The 17948-nt window shown below is 41.7% G+C and overlaps 2 protein-coding genes across 3 annotated transcripts in view; one reads left to right on the forward strand and one right to left on the reverse strand.

The window, feature by feature from the left end:
• The window catches only part of LOC131591632 (transportin-1-like), a 171627-nt gene that overhangs the window by 147742 nt on the left and 5937 nt on the right, over positions 1 to 17948 (forward strand). For both annotated transcript variants that reach the window (XM_058862531.1, XM_058862532.1), the window contains 3 exons: positions 441 to 540; positions 1972 to 2046; positions 8527 to 8669. In XM_058862531.1, coding sequence (XP_058718514.1) covers positions 441 to 540; positions 1972 to 2046; positions 8527 to 8634 — 283 coding nt within the window. In that variant the 3' untranslated portion in view covers positions 8635 to 8669. The remainder of the gene's footprint in view (positions 1 to 440; positions 541 to 1971; positions 2047 to 8526; positions 8670 to 17948) is intronic.
• The window catches only part of LOC131591643 (keratinocyte proline-rich protein-like), a 223730-nt gene that overhangs the window by 55774 nt on the left and 150008 nt on the right, over positions 1 to 17948 (reverse strand). The window lies entirely within an intron of this gene.

The following is a 17948-nucleotide window of genomic DNA, read 5'->3' on the forward strand; positions in this document are numbered from 1 at the left end:
TCTGAGGCTTGAATTGCTGTAAGGAATATATTTCTATACTTGTTATGTATAAAATAGCTTGCTTGCTGCTGTAAAGGTTAAATAATTGTTCTTTAAGTGATATCTGACAATTCATATTGCAATAGTATTATATGTTCTGCTTCTAATAATGATGTTTTCTGTAATTATTTTATATATGTGTTTCTTTTGTATTTAATGGAATACAGGTCACACTTTCTAACTGCATATAGTGCAACAGGAAAGCAAGATTCTGTAGATGATACCTAATGGGAACATACTAGTAAATACTGTGTGCAACAAGTATCTTTCTAAGTGTTAAAAATAGTGTTTCAGATAATCTTATCAGTGTGACTTATTCCATCAAATGCTGTCATCTTGTCCTAACTTAATTGAATTAAAAAGTAATAGAATTAGTTAAGTTTTGCTCTCCAACTTACTAGGTGCACTTCTCTGCGAAACATAAGAGACAATGAGGAAAAGGATTCAGCGTTCCGTGGGATATGTACCATGATCTCAGTCAACCCCAGTGGAGTAGTCCAAGTAAGATACATAAATATATCTTAACTTCTTTTTTCTTTGCTCATGTGAAATTTAGTGAAAGCTGTATATGGAGTATGAAAAAATTTAGCTTGATGTCGATTCCCAGTAGTATGTGCTGTAACTTCTTTTTAGGCATCAAGACCAAAATGTCTATATTTCAAATTATACATATCATGATACTTCAGGATTTCTGCTTCAATAATTATCACTTATGGAAAGGAAAAGACAGCATGGTTAAATTAATTTTTTGTCTTTTACTTACAAGGAATATGTCAATAATGAACTTTGATTAACTGTATTTTGATACTTCTATCAGTCTTTTCTATGTTGATGATATGTATGTAAATACAAGGCAAAACCTGACATACTGAAACCTATTTTTCAGATACAATCTAGGCTTTTAAAAAAATAAATAGAACAAAAACAGTAACCACCCCTTCATTCTTAAAACTTGGGCAGGGAAGATTCTCTTTCAACTTTGGATATATTGCTTAAATAGTCAATATGACAAGGAAGATGCATCCCTTTAAAATAAATTGTACATCTCAGGAATAGAATATTATTTGCTCTTTAGTCTGTGCAGCTCCGAGGTAAAGCTGTATGAAGGTAATATTTTTTAAGAGGAAAATAAAGGTGAATTTCCCTCTCCTCTGTATGGAAGCAAGAATTGAACCTCTATCTTGTTTTGAATTTTTCAGTTCATTTCACTTATCCCCTATCTTGTACTTAGCATTCCCCTCTTCTACTGTCTGTTTGTTCTTTCACACAGCTTAAATGAAGGGAGCAATTAAGGACTCTCTTCATTATCCCAGCTCTCCTCCTATGTAGTTGTTATCCTCAGTTCCTATCCAAAAACGTGCATTATCAACTTAATCATTAAGACTGATGTTTTAATGGTATAGTAGGAGGTAATGCAAAATTGTGATTTTGGAGTAGCTTTAGTTTTGAACACGTACACATTCTGTGTATCCCAGAAACAACTTCTGGCTCTGCTTAAAAAAAAAAAACAGCTTTTTTCCCAACTGAAAATACATGAGAGTAAGTTGCAAGTGTGATCCTGAGTTTGTTGATTGTTATTAAGATGATTGGTTCTCAAACTTCTAATATGTACTGAAAGAATTAGTTAGACAAGTGTGGTGTTGGAGGGGAGGAGGTGTTTGTTGGTTTGGGGTGTTTTTAGCTGTGGTTCAATTTAATAAAAAAATCCTATTAAACAAAGGTATTCCTACACTCAGCTATTTCTATTTCCATATACTTAAACATACAATAGCTTACCATTGTCTGAAATAACTGGAAAATAAAGGCACAAAACTAAAAGCAGGTGTGAATTAGGATCAGATACCCTGCATCGTTCATAGAACAAACATTGGGCATTGTTTTCAGACCTATAAATGTGAGGTTCCTAACCTATGTGATTGTTTAATCCTATAGGACTTTATTTTTTTTTGTGATGCTGTTGCATCGTGGATTAACCCAAAAGATGATCTCCGAGACATGTTCTGTAAGGTAATGTTTCTAGTATGACAGTATATCTGAACTGCGGTTATTTTTTGATCCTTTTTTTCCTTGTTTTCTATTTCCATTATTAGCACTTACTGTATTTGTGGCTGTGAAGGCTTTCTTGCAGTCACAAACTTTAAAACAAAACATCATTAAAATCTGATTTTTTTTTAACCTATATTTTTATAATGTCCAGCCTACTATGTTTTGGTTGCATTTGGAAGAACAGGGGTTTTTATACAACATAGAAAACTTTTTTCCTGCTTTTTTTTTCTTTTCTAGAAAATGAGATCTGTGTGGTTTAAGACCCATCCCCCCCAAGAAGAATATTTTTTTTTTTTTAGAAATATATAGAAAATTGAAAATGGAAAAATCTTCCAGTAGTATCCTGATCTGTTTATCTTGCTCCAGCTGAAAATAAGTTTTTGGGACTGCTTAACCCTCCTCAGAATTCCTCTTGGATAAGCAAGTCTTCAAGAAACTTATGTACAGAGATAGCCAAGAATGCATCCCTAGACAAAGTGTCAATAGAATTTAGGTAAAAGGACTGTTTACCTTGTGTAAAATAAACAAAACACACACAGAGACAGAAAGTAATATATTGTGTTTATGCACTAGTGTCTTCAGTTAAAAACCAGAACAAAATAAACTTATTTCAATTTCATGCACAGATGCAGTTATTGTTCAGTAGTGTGGCTTTCCTTGTATGTTGTAAAGTGAAATCTCCAGTTTTAGGAAGGATGTATGTCAAAAGTTAATGGTCCTCTTAAAATGGAACATATTTCTAAGCGCATACTTGGATTGTGGGCCAATATTGGCACTTCCTCTTCAAGCAATGCCAAGTGTGTGCATCAGAACAGACTAGAACATTGGAATCCCATCTTGAGTATCAAAGACAAAAATCTTACTTTCCTAGTTAGGAGACCAAATATCTGAGAAGCTTCAAAGGAATATCAGGGCCAAGAAATGCATGGCTGTGAGTGTTCTAGCATCAGCATAAGGAAACAAGAAATACAAGCTTAAAAGAAAGTCCAGGATGCTGTCTGTGATGGTTGTCCAAAGCAGTTTCAGTACATGTTTCTGTCCTGGTCCTTCAGCATTCAATACTTGCTTCAATAAGCTATGCTCCTCTTTTTCAGATTCTTTCCAGGATATCCACATGGGATCTAATGCATTCAGAGTAGACAGTGTTTCTTGGTCACTTGGCATAAGGACATCCTTGCTTTTTAAAGTGTATTTTTTGTGGTTTTTGCCAAGCAAGGACAGAGACAAAGCTTTCTTCAAGTGATGGCATACAAATTTTTTAGATTACTTCCTCATTGGAATGAGATTTTATGTTAGTTGAATACGTGATTATTGTAGTCCAGTTATATATTTTCCAACAATAATTATGCCTTTTAGAAATAATGAGAAAAAAATGTTTTAGTCCCCTGAGGTTTTTCTCTTGATAGTGGATAGTGTTTGGGTTTTGGGGAGGTGAGTTGGTTGGTTTGTTGGTTTTGGAGCACTAGAGCTAAGAGAGAAAATACTCCTTCCAAGAGCAAAGGTGCATGAGCTACCAGTGTTGAGATCTGATATATACCCTAATTGTATCACATTTTATAAAAGCAAGATAGCCAAATACTGTAACTGAAGCTCAACTGCTAAAATTGTCCTGTAAGATAATTTTTTAAAAGTGCTCCTTTTGTTGTACCTGAACATTATTAGATTTTTTTTGGTAGTTTCTTGGCAGCTGTCAAATCAGACTCTGGGTTAGGAAAGAGAGGTGAATCTGTCTGTGGAAGGTCTCTTTCAGAGAGAAAAGCAGTAAATTAACTTGTGACACTGTAATATTATTGCTACATGCTGTTTAAGAACAGCTCTGCTTGAGAAAGTTGTGTTGAGGGTTTGACATTGCCTTTTTTGTGAGGATGTTTTCATGATAGACTGTTCCACAATTGAGTACCATTGAGTTTAAAAAAGAAAAACAAACCAAAACTTTAGAGACTCTGCATTATTTTCTATTAAGAGGAGCTAAAATACTAAGACCTTTTTCAAAGTGTCATTCAATTTTGTAGCTTTCAGTTAATTTATTACATTGGAGGGTCCAGACTGAAACCTGTCAATTTGATTATTTTTTTCCCCCCTCTTATGCTGTGGATCCATGTTCTTTCAAAACACAAAAAATTTTAATAGCTTCCTTTTTAGCAACAGTTTTCTACAGGTTCCATGGAAAAAACACAGCTCTCACAGGATACTTTTGTTTTTTTGCAAGAAATTGACAGGCATTCATTCTGTCAAATGCTGGTGGTGGTTCTGGCTCAACTTTCCTCCCAGAACATATTACAGGTTTAAAAAAAAAAAAAAGTGAATTTGGTATTCTTAACATATAAACTGTGTCAATTGACAAAATGTTTAGCCTAACTCTAGGTTATGACCATTTTCATTAAAACTACATACACATACATATGTATATTTATATAGAATATATATTTATATATTTTATGCTAATCTGTGTGTGTAGCTATATTGTATATGTCCCTTAACTGAAATGTTGGGGTTTTTTCCTTTAAGAAAGACATTAGAATCATAGAATTGTACAAAGGTTTGGGTTGGAAGGGACCTTTAAGATCATCTCATTCCAACCCACTGCCACGGGCAGAAATACCTTTCACTAGACCAGGTTGCTCAATGCTCCATCCAACCTGGCCTTGAGCACCTCCAGGGATAGGGAGTCCTCAACCTCTCTGGGCAACCTGTTTCAGTGTCTCACCACCTTCACAGCATCTAATCTAAACCTGCCCTCTTTCAATTTGAAGTCATTCCCCCTTGTCCTATCACTCCATGCCCTTGTGAAAAGTTCCTCTCCAGCTCTCTTATAAACCTCCTTTAGGTACTGGAAGGTGCTCTAAGGTCTCCTTGGGGCCTTCAGTTCTCCAGGCTGAATAACCCCAACTCTCTCAGCCTGTCTTCATAGAAGAGGGGTTCCAGCCCTCTGATCAGCTTAGTGGCTTCCTCTGGACTCGCTCCAACAGGTAAACATCTTTCTTGTGTTGGGGACCCCAGAGCTGCATGCAATACTCAAGTGGGGTCTCAGGAGAGCAGAGTAGAAGGGGAGAATCCCCTTTCTACACCTGCTGGCCACACTGATTTGGATGCAGCCCAGGATACAGTTGGTATCTGGGCTGCAAGTGCATATTGCTGAGTCATGTCAAGCTTTTTGTCCACAAACACAACTTGTATAAAGTCCCTTTCCATCTTTCTTCATGTACCGGAAGGCTGCAATTAGGTCACCCCAAAGCCTTCTCTTTTCCAGGCTGAACAACCCCAGCTCTCTCAGCATGTCTTTGTAGGAGAGGTGCTCCGTCCCGCTTATCATCTTGATGGCCTCCCCTGGACTCGCTCCAACAGGTCCATGTCCTTCCTGTGCTGGGAAGTTGCTGGATGCAATATTCCAGGTGGGATCTCACCAGAGCAGAGGAGCAGAATCCCTTCCCTTGACCTGCTGGTCACACCTCTTGATGTAGCCCAGAATGCAATTGGCTTTCTGTGCTGCAAGCACACATTGCCAGCTCATGTCCAGCCTCTCATCCAACAGCACACCTAAGTCCTTCCTGGCAGGGCTGCTCTGAGTCTGTTCATCCCTGAGCCTGTGTTGATACCAGAGCTTGACCTGACCCAGGTGCAGCACCAGCGCTTGTTCTTATTAAACCTCATGTGATTCCCATGGGCAATGGGACTTGGACTTGTTGAATTTCATGAGGTTCACACAGACCCACCTCTCAAGCCTCTCCAGGTCCCTTCCATCCACTGTGTCTACCCCACCATACAGCTCAGTGTCATTGGCAAACTTGATGAGGGTGCACTCAATCCCACTGTCCATGTCACTGACACAGATGTTAAAACAATGCTGGTCCCAACACTGACCCCTGAGGACACCACTTGTCACTGGTCTCCACTTGGACATTGAGCTGCTGACCACACTTTGAGTGTGACCATCCAGCCAATTCCTTATCCACTGAGTGGTCCACCCATCAAATCTACGTCTCTTCAGTTTAGAGCCCAAGATGTCATGTGGGACAGTGTCAAATGCTTTGCACAAGTCCAGGTAGATTGTCAGTTGCTCTTCCCTCATCCACCACTACTGTAACCTCATCATATAAGGCGACCAAATTTTTCAGGCTTGTTTTGCCTTTGGTGAAGCCATGGTGGCTGTCAGCAATCACCACCTTATTTTTCATGTGCCTTAGCATAGTTTCTGGGAGGATCTGCTCCATGACCCTGCCTGGCACTGAGGTGAGACTGACTGGCCTGTAGTTCCCTGGGACTTCCTTATTTTCCTTTTTAAAAATGGGGTTTATGTGTCCCCTTTTCCAGTCAGAGGAAACTTTGCTGGACTCCCATGACTTTTTAAATATGATAAATAGTGGCTTAGCCACTTCCTTGGCCAGTTCCCTCAGGACCAGTGGATGTATCTCGTCAGGTTCCATGGACTTGTGCACCTTCAGGTACCCTAAATGGTTTTGAACCCAGTCTCAATCCCTGCTTTCATCTTCTGCAACTTGAACAGTGTATCTGGAATGCTTGTTGGTGAAGACTGAGGCAAAAAAGTCATTGAGTACCTCAGCCTTCTCCATGTCCTGGGTAACCAGGTCTCCTATATCCTTCCTGAGGGGACCTACATTTTCCCTGTTTTTTTCTTTATCTCTGATGCACCTAAATAAGCTTTTTTTGTTATTCTTGATGTCCTTGGCCAGCTTTAATTCTGTCAGGGCTTTACCTATCCTAACCTGATCCCTGACTGTACAATCTCTCTGTATTCCTCCCAGGCTACCTTTCCCTGCTTCCACCCTCTGTAAGCTACCTGTTTAAGTTTGTCTAGGAGCTCCTTGTTCATCTTCACAGGTGTTCTTCCCTGATTTCCTCTTTGTTGGAATGCACTGCTCTTGAGTCTGGAGGAGACAATTCTTGAATATCATCCAGCTATCTTGGGCCCCTCTTCCCTCCAGGGCTCTATCCCACAGCACTCTACCAAGCAGACCCCTGAAGAGGCCAAAGTCAGCTCTCCTGAAATCCAGGGCAGTGAGCTGCTTGTGCGCCCTCCTTGCGGCCTCAAGGGTCTTGAACTCTACCATTCCATGGTCACTGCAGCCAAGGCTGCCCTTGAGCTTCACATTCCCCACCAGCCCTTCCTTGTTGGTGAGAACAAGGTCCAGCATAGCACCTCTCCTCATGGACTCCTCTTTCACTTGGAGAAGGAAGTTGTCATCAGCACATTCCAGGAACCTTATGGATTGACTGTGCCCTGCTGTGTTGTCCCTCCAACAGATGTCAGGGTGGTTGAAGTTTCCCATGAGGACAAGGGCTTGTGAATGTGAGGCCACTCCTATCTGTCTGCAGAAATCTCATCAACTCAGTCTTCCTGTTTGAGTGGTCTGTAGCAGACCCCCACTATAATGACATCTGTTCTTGCCCTCCCTTTAATCCTGACTCACAAGCTCTCAGTCAACTCCTCATCCATCCCCAGGCAGAGCTCCATGCACTCTAGATGGTCATTGACATAGAGGGCAACACACCCTCATCTCCCCTGGCCTATCCTTCCTAAAGAGCCTGTATCCTTTCATTACAGCACTCCAGTCATAGGAATCATCCCACCACATCTCTGTGATGCCAATAAGAATATAGTCTTTCTCCTCCTGTTTGTTCCCCATGCTGCATGCATTGGCATAGAGGCCTTTATGTTGGGCCCTGGATGAAGCTGACTTTGTCTGGAGTGGCTGGAATTCCTTTGTGCTGCCCTTCAAGTTCTCTCCTGCTGACCTTTGATCCTTCTTCAGGCTCGGGGCATCTCTTGCTGGCTCCAGCATCTAATCTGCTATGAGTGAGATGGCATGCCATCCCACACCTTATCACTATTAAACCTGATTATGTCCCCCTCCCCCATCATATCTAGTTTAAAGCCCTGTCAATAAGCCCCACTAGCTCTTGACCCAAGACCCTCTTCCTCCTTTGAGAAAGATGAATCTCATCTGAATCCAGCAAGCCCGGTGCCATGTAGGCCATCCCATTATCAAAGAAACCAAAATTTTGGCAGTAACACCAGTCACAGAGCCATGCATTAGTAGACTGGGTCCATCTGTTTTTTTCAATGTCACTGCCTGCACCTAGAAGAACAGAGGAAAGAATAACCTGTGCTCCTGCTTCCCTCACCAACCATCCCAAGGGCTTAAAGTCTCTTTTGATCACCCTTGAACTATGCTTTGTGACTTCATTGCCACTCACATGGAGGACAAGCAATGAATACTAGTCCAAAGGCTGAACCAGGCTAGGAAGTTTCCTAGACTTCCTTTTTCTCTTAGTAACATTTAAATATTAAACTGAAAAATTCAAATGGACAGATGCAGAATCCAGCAGTTTATGGCTTACTGCATATGCTGCTAGTAAATAATGATTGTGTATCTACTGTTTAATGATTATCTTGATTTCCCTCCCTCCTCTCATTTATAGATTCTTCATGGATTTAAAAATCAAGTTGGGGATGAGAACTGGAGGCGTTTCTCTGACCAGTTTCCTCTTCCCTTAAAAGAGCGCCTTGCAGCTTACTATGGAGTTTAACCTTATGCACTGTGGCTGCAGTCCCATAATTAGAGGTAAGCACACAAATCTTCCTTGCTAAACAGAGCTGTATAATAAGTCTTCCTCCCTGTTTACATTATATGAAACATAATTAATTCACTAGACTAAAATTTTTCAGATATGTTGGAACATCTACCTTTCCCTATACACAGTAGTGTATCAAGATATGGTTTGAAATGTAAGTGTAAAAAAGTGCCTGTTTAGGTTTAATAAACAAAATTATTATTATAATCCTCAAGCCATCATACTAAAGTAACAGGCTCCCTTATGACTTATGAATTAGTAGATGACTGATGTGGTCTAAGGCAGGGATATTTCCCTAGAACAGGAAAGCAAGTTTGTTAAGACATTTTAGCAATGAGAAGATAAATACATTCATAACCACATACTATATTAGCTTGTCACTGAATAAAGAATGTTATGTTAATCACAGAACAATAGAATATCCTGAGTTGGAAGGGACTCATCAGGATCATCAAGTCCAACTCCTGGCCCTGCACAGGACACACCAAGAATCATACCATGTGCCTGAGAGCATTGTCCAAACACATCTTGAACTCTGGCAGGCTTGGTGCTATGACCACTTCCCTGGGGAGCCCAACCACCCACCCTCTGAGTGAAGAACCTTTTCCAAATATCCAACCTAAACCTCCCCTGACGCAGCTTCATGCCATTCCCTTGGGTCCTGTCACTGGTCACTAGAGAAGAGATCAGTGTCTGCCCCTCCTCTTCCCCTCATGAGGAAACTGTAGACTACAATGAGGTCTACCCTCAGTCTCCTCCAGGCTGAACAAGCCAAGTGACCTCAGCCACTCCTTCTATGTCTTCCCCTCTAGACCCTTTACCATCTTTGTTGCCATCCTTTGGGCTATCTCAGCTTTATATCTTTCTTATATTGTAGTGCCCAAAACTGCACACAGGATTCAAGGTGAGACTACACCAGTGCAGAGCAGAGCGGAACAATCCCCGCCCTTGCCTGGCTGACAATGCTGTGCCTGATGCATCTCAGGACATGGTTGGCCCTCCTGGCTGCCAGGGCACTGCTGACTCAAATCCAAGTACCCATCAACCAGGACCCCCAGGTCCCTTTTTGCAGCACTGCTCTCCAGCCTCTTGTTCTCCTGTTTGTCTGTACATGTAGGGTTGCTCCATCCCAGGTGCAGAATCTGGCACTTTTCTTTGTTAAACTCCATATAGTTGGTGATTGCCCAGCCCTCTCATTTGTCAAGTGTCGCTAAAGGACACAAAATGATTCACACAACCACTCTCAGTGTCAGAACAAAAACCTGTGACTTTATTCTCTGACTCCAGTATTTATAGATTCTCGACAATGACCAGGGATTGGATAATTAAGTTACCACCTTCCCAAGCACACTGGTCATGCGAAACGTCTATCAAAAGACGTTTCTTAGAAGGAATGTGATAAACAACTTATGTTTACATGACTTTCATGGGAAAGTAACTAAAACTATGAAAACATTTTCAGAAGGCTTAATTTTTAGGGCGACAGTCAAGGTCTCTCTGCAGAGCCTCTCTGCCCTCAAGGGAGTCTGTAGGTCCTCCCAGTTTAGTGTCATCAACAATCTTACTTAGTATCCCTTCAAATCCTGCATCCAAGTAATTTATCAAGATGTTGAAGAAAAATGATCCTATGACAAAGCCCTGAAGAACCCTACTAGTCACTGTTTGGCAGCCTCATGTAACTCCATTTACTATAACTTTGTGCCTGACCCATGAGCCAGTTGCTCACCCATTGCATGATGTGTTTATCCAGCTATGTGCTGGACATTTTGCCCAGAAAGATACTGTGAGAGAATATCAACAACTTTACTGAAATCCTGAACAGACTTCTCTTGGTTAACTGGGTGGATTATCTTGTCATAAGAGGAAACTAAGTTTGACAAGCAGGACTTTCCCTTCATGAAGCCATGGTGGCTGTGACCCGTGACTGTTGTCCTTGAGGTGTTTTTCATTAACTCCCAAAGTAATGCTACAGCATTGGTGAATGGGGCACAGCAACTGACATCATCTACTTGGACTTATGCAAAGCATTTGACACTGTCCTGTATGACATCCTTGTCTCCAAATTGGAGAGACATGGATTTGATAGACAGACCACTCAGTGGATAAAGAACTGTCTGGATGGCTACACGCAAGGAGTTGTGGTCAACATCTCATTGTCCACATGGAGACCAGTGATGAGTGGTGTCCCTCAGGAGTCAGTACTGGGGCTTATACTGTTCAACATCTTTGTTGGTGACATGGACAGTGGGATTGAGACTACCCTCAGCAAATTTGCTGATGACACCAAGGTGTATGGTATGGTCGACACACTGGAGGGAAGGGATGGCATCCAGAGGGACCTGGACAGGCTTGAGAGGTGGGTCTGTGCAAACTCTGTGCAAACCTCATGAAGTTCAACAAGGCCAAGTTCAAGGTCTTACACCTGGATTGTGGCAATTCCAGACACATCTACATGTTGGGCAAAGTGATTGAGAGCAGCCCTGCAGAGGATTTGGGAGTGATGGTTGATAAAAAACTCAGCACGAGCTGGCAATGTGTGCTCGCAGCCCAGAAAACCAATGGTATCCTGGGCTGCATTCAAAGGAGCATGACCTGCAGTTTGAAGGAGGAGACTCTCCCCTTCTACTCTGCTCTTGTGAGACACCCCCCTTTCATACAGTTCTCTTGTCCCCAACATAAGGACATAGATCTTTTGGAACAAGTCCAGAGGAGGCCACTAAGTTGATAAGAGGACTCAAGCACCTCGCCTATGGAGACAGGCTGAAAAGGTTTGGGCTGTTAAACCTGGAGAAAGTTGTGTGGAGACCTCATAGCAACCTTCCAGTATCTGAAGGGGTCCTACAGGGAAGCCAAAGAGGGACTCTTCGTCAGGAACTGTAATGATTGGACAAGGAGCGATGGATACATTTTGAAAGGGGAAATTCAGATTAGATATTTAAAAGAAATTTTTTACTGTGAGGGTGGTGAGACACTGGAACAGGTTGCCCAGGGAGGCTGTGGATGTCCCAACCCTGGCAGTGTTCAAAGCCAGGCTGGATAAGGCCTTGAGCAACCTGGCCTAGTAGGTGTTCCTGCCCATGGCAGGGGGGGTTGAAACTAAGTGATTTGTAATGTCCATTCCAACCCCTTAACATTCTATGATTGGTGTCATTGTCCTGGTTGTGTGGGCTATAGTAGACTCCCTTGATAATATCCACATTATTTGTCCCTTAATCCTTACCCAGAGGTTCCAACCATGCCATTGCCAACTGCAAGCTCCCTACATTCACCTGTCCATTGCATAGTGCCACCTCCCACCTTGCCTGCCCTGCCTATGCCCCCTGAAGAGCCTGTAACCATCCAACATGGCACTCCAGTCACAGGACTCATCCCACCAGGTTTCGCTTTATGCCACTGTGGTGTGGTTTAGGAATAGTACTCTCCAATTCAGTGCCTCCACCAAGACTCTTCCAAGGTAGATGCCACTCACTCCCCCCACTTTCACCTTCCCCTTCCCACTTCAGGGATGGAGTTGAGAATTGGAGGCACAAAAAGGTGAAAATCACAGGTCGAGATAAGAATAATTTACTGGAAACAGCAATGAGAAAAGGAAACAGTAATACCAACAATATTAATAACAAAAGGTATAAGACAAAGAAATTATTTACACAGAAAGTCAAACAATACTGGACCATTTTACCTGCCACTGGAAAAGAGAGGACGAGTCCCTACTCTCCTCACAAATGAGGCTTTCACAAGTGAGGTGAGATGGTATCAAATAACATTAGTCTGGCCATGCCCCCCTGCCAGCTACTGTAAAAAATTACCCCTGTCCTGGCCAAAACTAGGACACAATGATGCCACACCTCAGGAACTGGGTCACGGCTTTGAGCTCCTCTTGCTTGTTCCTCATGCTGTGTGCATTGGTACAGAAACATTTCAAGTGTGGTTCATTGTAGCCGATACCTTTTGTGGCAGATTGAAGAATCTCACTGGCACTCAGTCCTCAGATTTGGGTGTGTGTAGCAGTTTAGATTCGCTAATTTGAGTTTTTCAGCTAATGCACTAAATAATGTAATGGGTTTAGCACTGGCTAAAATCATCAATGCACTTACTAGAATTATTTATTTATTTCTTGCTGTGAGATATGAATTAGGAGGAAGGTAAAGCAAGCTTAAATTTAAAAGGGATAAAGCAAACTTCATTAAGAATCAGAATAAAACTTTCAGAACACTTCTCCCCCACCTGACTTCTTTCTTAACTGACAATGTAGAGACAAAACTTAGGATTTTTAATCAGTTACCACTTCTACAATAGTCTTTTCATCAGTTCTTGCAGGGAGAGGAGTTTTCTCTCACCGTGCCATGGAGACTTTTCTACAAGAAACAGTTCTTTCATGGCTTTTTAATTTCTATGAATAGCAGTTGCCTGGAAAATTTGCAATTGTGAAGTTCTTCCCATTTTCACAGTCTTTCCACAGCTGAGTTAATGGGCCATGTCAACTTATGGGGTACTATTTTAAGGATGAGCTGTTTTGATTTACCAAAATATGGATATGATCTAGTATCAATATCCAACTGAGACAGACAAAGAGTCTTTAACCGTTTTGGGGTCACAGAGTGGTATGTTTATTAGCAGCTCTGGGCCAGTGCTGGGCCTCCCCTTAATACACACAGCCCCAAATACAGGTAAATACAGGCTTTTTATTTACAAAAATATTGAATACAAATGCATATTCATAACCCAGTTACCACCCACTCTCTGCTTCCTATGCTAATTAGGAAAAAAGTAATTAAGCATACATAGTCTGTTCCTTGAAATGGGTCGGTGGTCCTATTATGAGTAGGGGTCACAAAAGGGAGGAAGGGATATGGCTCTTCCTCGTTCTAACCTTTGTACCTTTTCAATGCAAAGTGACAAATGGACCCTTGGCTGGGGTCCTAGTTTCATGTCTTCAATGGGTTTCTGATTTGCAATTGTCTTATGTTCTTGAAGTTCCTTACCAGATTCTTTGCTTCTCCTTATAAGCCCAGCTAAACAAGCATAAAGTTGACAGACAATTAGTTATTAGTCAATGATTAACCTCTAATTTTAGCAAAGCCTCTCTATCTACCTTTAATTTTAGCAAGGCCCATCTATTTATTTTAATTAGATTTAGCAAGGCTTATTTTTAATTAAGGCCGCAGCTTCTCTAAAATCTTAAATTCTTCAAAGTTTATGTCTCAGTTTCTCTTCATCTATCTCTGCAATCATCTTCATCTCTGGGAATAGAGGTCTTCTTCTTTCCCTGGGGGCAAAGCATCTTCATCACTCTCTTTCTCTGTTTAAACTTCTCATGGGATCACAGCTACTTCAACATTTACTTTGCTTCATGGATGCCTTTGCTCACATCTACAGTTTGAACACTCTATCCCCTCATACTTTCTCATGAATTAAAGGGGATATTCTACTTTATTATAGTATAGTCTATCTCCGTGGCCTTACCAAAAGAACTTTTAGCCTAATACTAAGGCATCTATCTCTTCATTCTCTTTCTCAGCCTGGGCAAGCAATGGGGCAAGGCTTATTGTCGACAAGATGTTAGCAGCTGTAGACCAGCCCAGCCTCGGCCGGGGCCCCGCAGCCTCCCATCCCCCATTTGGCTACTGTTGGGGTCTGGCCTGACTGACACCTAGTTACCTCTTCAAGGCCAGAAGCAAGAGAGAGATTTCTAGGGCTTGCCTGTCTTTAAAATGTGAATTTCACAGAGGCAGACCCAGCTTCTAAATGGTTTAATAGGTTGTCAATTCTCAGAGCTAGACAGCTATTGGTTTTTGCTAGGCACAGAGGAAGCTCTAAGCAGCCCCTCCTAGAAAAATCATCTCTGTGGGTGGTTTCTTCCCTCCTCACCAAATGTCAATTAATGCAAAACCAGCAGAGTGTGCCATCCTACTGATCATCTCTGGGCAGCCTGGTTTTGTCCCTTTCCCCATTTCAGTCTAGTTAAAGCTCTGTCAATGAGCTCCACTAACTCCAGTGCAAAAACCCTTTTTCCCTGTTACGTGTAGTCGTGTTGGAGACAGATTCACAACTCAAGTCCAATGATCATGAGACAGCCTGTTTTATGGTTCAGAACTTTCTTATATAGCGGGTTTGAATTCCCTGGGCTTAGACAGTTGATTGGTCTGGGTTTTAACACCGCCCAGCTCCTTGACCAGTGAGATATCTGCACTTAGGATCAAATGGGATTGGCTGTGGTCCCTTGTACATGTTCAAATCCATCCTATCATCACTCACTCAGGGACTTGTTTATCAAACTAGGAGAGCCAAATTTGCTTTCTTATTATGGCCAGATTTATCTGTTCAGCTACAGACCAGCTGTACACTGTGACAATTCCTCCTTCTTGTTTTATTAAAAATTCAAAGTGTTCTTTGTTATCCTTCTTGCAGGCGCCTTGCAGACAAGATGACAAAGACAGCATGAATCTAAATTGAATGAGACTTTCCACTCAATTTGACAAACTTAGCTCCCCTAGCCAGCAATGTGTCCCATGTATCACCAGAGCTGCAACACTTACATCCAGAAGCTGTCAGGCAAAACCACCAACATCACAACCCTTCAGGCTAGCATGTCACAGGCTTAATGCTTAGAAGTTACAAAGTTACAATTAACACTACAAACAATAAACAATTCAACTCAAAACCATTTAAATTAAAAACATGCATATTTCTATCACTGATGTCTTTCAAATGTTTGAGTCTTGGAGTTTAAGTAGGGTGATGGGCAGATTGTCTTACCATTGATAATCTGCTTCCAACAAGCTGTTGGCTTGCTAGGTTATGTTGTGAATTGACTGAAGAACATGAGAGCACCCAAGACTTTTTGGGAGGGGTATACATCCACTCCGCACTTCTCCCCCTTTATTTAACATTTATAATAGGAACAAAACATACACTTTTGAATTAAATTAACAAGGTGAAACTTAGAACTGCTTATATGCTTTGCTATCACCCAGGGTCTGCCAAGGAGCCTTCTTTTCAAAATGAGGACTTAAAGAGCCTTCTCCGGATAAGGCTCCCATGTCTATCTCAGAGGAAAGTGGTCCAGCTTCTTTAAAGCCAAATCAGCTAGTCAAAGTGACTTGCTTTCATCTTTAGCACAGAAACACCTGGGTTTGATAACTTTCCCTGCCAGTGAAGGACACAGCTTGGCCAGAGCTGATACCTAGACTGGGCAGGCTTCCCTGTCATATCCTTAAATTAAGTCTTTCAGTAATAACTCATAGAACAGCTGGCTTTGTTATCTATCCTTACCAAAATACCTAATGATATTATAAACAACTTGTGAATAACTATAACTATACACATATATACAACTCTTTTGAAAGTACCATTTACCTTTTTGTCACAAACAAACCAATTTAAAACTATCAAAAGAAACATTTCTTTGTTTCAGTTAGGTTTTACAGGTTACATCTTGGTATATAATTAAAATTGACACATCTTTGTCTTCCAAGGGTCTCATAGATGGTTTAAGGTTTATATGTGGAGTTTTTTGATTTTTCTTTTGAAGGCCTCTTTGTTTAGTTGTGATTTTTTCTTATTATTTGATGGGTAGATAGAATGTTAATAACATTATTCAGTTGTATTTGTAGAATCACTTTGTAAAATCACAATACTAAAAATATAGTGTAAAATTAGTTGGGTTGTTTGTTTCTATAAATATAGATAGTTTGTAGTACAGAATAGAGATAACAAAAGTGAATAATTTTGTTATCTAAGGACACTGAAAGTTGTTTCTTGAGGTTGGAAGGAATTAAGTTACTCATACAGCTATTGTATTATCATTAGTATACTTAAGAACATCGCTTAATGGCAGTAGTGTAAATAATGAACTTTTTCCTTTTGTTAAGAGTTTTGAAATTGACAGCAATTCTGATTAAACATGTTTTTGGGATGATTATGCACTTCAAATAATATGTTTTCTTCAGGAAAGGTATAACGACATGACCTCAGGGCTGCAAGGCAAACTATTTTTGTTAATTTAGAAGTTTCTGTTATCACCATGTCATGTCTAGTTTTTAACTTTTCTGTAATCATAAATGAGTTTAGTTTTGTGATTTAACTAAAATTGTAGAATTTTTGGAAGAGGAAAGTAAATACCTCAATGCTTCTTTTTTCTTTGGAGGGTAAAAACAGCCTGGAAATTTTTTGTGAGATTTATACAGAAGAAAATTGTTAAATAAAACTAAAATCCTTAAATATTAGACAGTATTATATTGAAACTTCAATGCACATTTGAAGAGTTCAGTATTATTAGGACTAAAGCTGTTGAAAGTACATAGAAACCAACATTAGAATGGGCATCTGTTTCTATGGCAACTATTTGTCATATTCGATTTTTGAAAATCTTACCAAAAGAGCTTTTTAATGTGTCTCAGTTCCATGGATAGCCTTTTCTGGGTTTGCCTTGCACGCTGGGCATCTGCCACGGCGAGTGTACTACGGTGGGCTGCAGCGGTAGGGCGAACGCCCGCCACTCCCTGTGGCTATCCTGCCCATGCCCCGTTCCCAGGTCCTGGCATGGGCGTGGCCGCTTGAGCCCCTCCCCCCCGGGATGGCGGTTCTCGGCACTGCCAGGGTTGGTTCAGAGTGCTGTGTTGGGCTCCGGAGCTGTAGGGTCGCTGCTGGGGGCGCCGGCGCCGGGGTTGTTGGTGACGGGGAGCCGCGGGTTGCGTGCGGGGCGCAGCGCTGGGATGGCTGTAGGGCTCGGTGGCTTCCCGCCGATGCTTTTGGGTTCGGGAGTCGCTTGGCTTCTGTGATTTGGTGCTCTTCCGGGTTTCCCGGGAGGCGCGGCATAGCTGCGGGTGGGCGTGTCGAGCTCTGGCTGGGCTGACGGCATTAGTCCGTTGTTTCTCCAATTAGCTGTAGGCAGGGGCAGGTTGAGCATTTCCATGGCAAGGTATGTTGTGGAGAAGTGGAGCATAGAAGAAAGTTTACATGGTCCTTGCAGGGTCGCTGGGAGAGGTCCCGCGCGCTATGTCGGGGGTGATTCCCGCTCCTGTGCTGGCAGCCCTGAACTCGCACAATGCAAACGCTGCCAGCGCTGGAGGTGGGGGAGCTCTGGCAGATAACGGCCGCTTCCCGCCTTGGTTTTTCGCCCACTGCGCTGCCCAACTCCGCATCCTTGGCGGGCGGTGTCCGCGGCATTCCCACTGCCTTTCCTGCATCCTACTAAGCTTCCAACTATCCTAGACAGTCCGAAAACAAGCCTCCATGGTTTTATAATGTCTATAGAGGCTTCTAAAACC

This window comes from Poecile atricapillus, chromosome W (assembly GCF_030490865.1).
Source record: "Poecile atricapillus isolate bPoeAtr1 chromosome W, bPoeAtr1.hap1, whole genome shotgun sequence".
NCBI lineage: Eukaryota > Metazoa > Chordata > Aves > Passeriformes > Paridae > Poecile > Poecile atricapillus.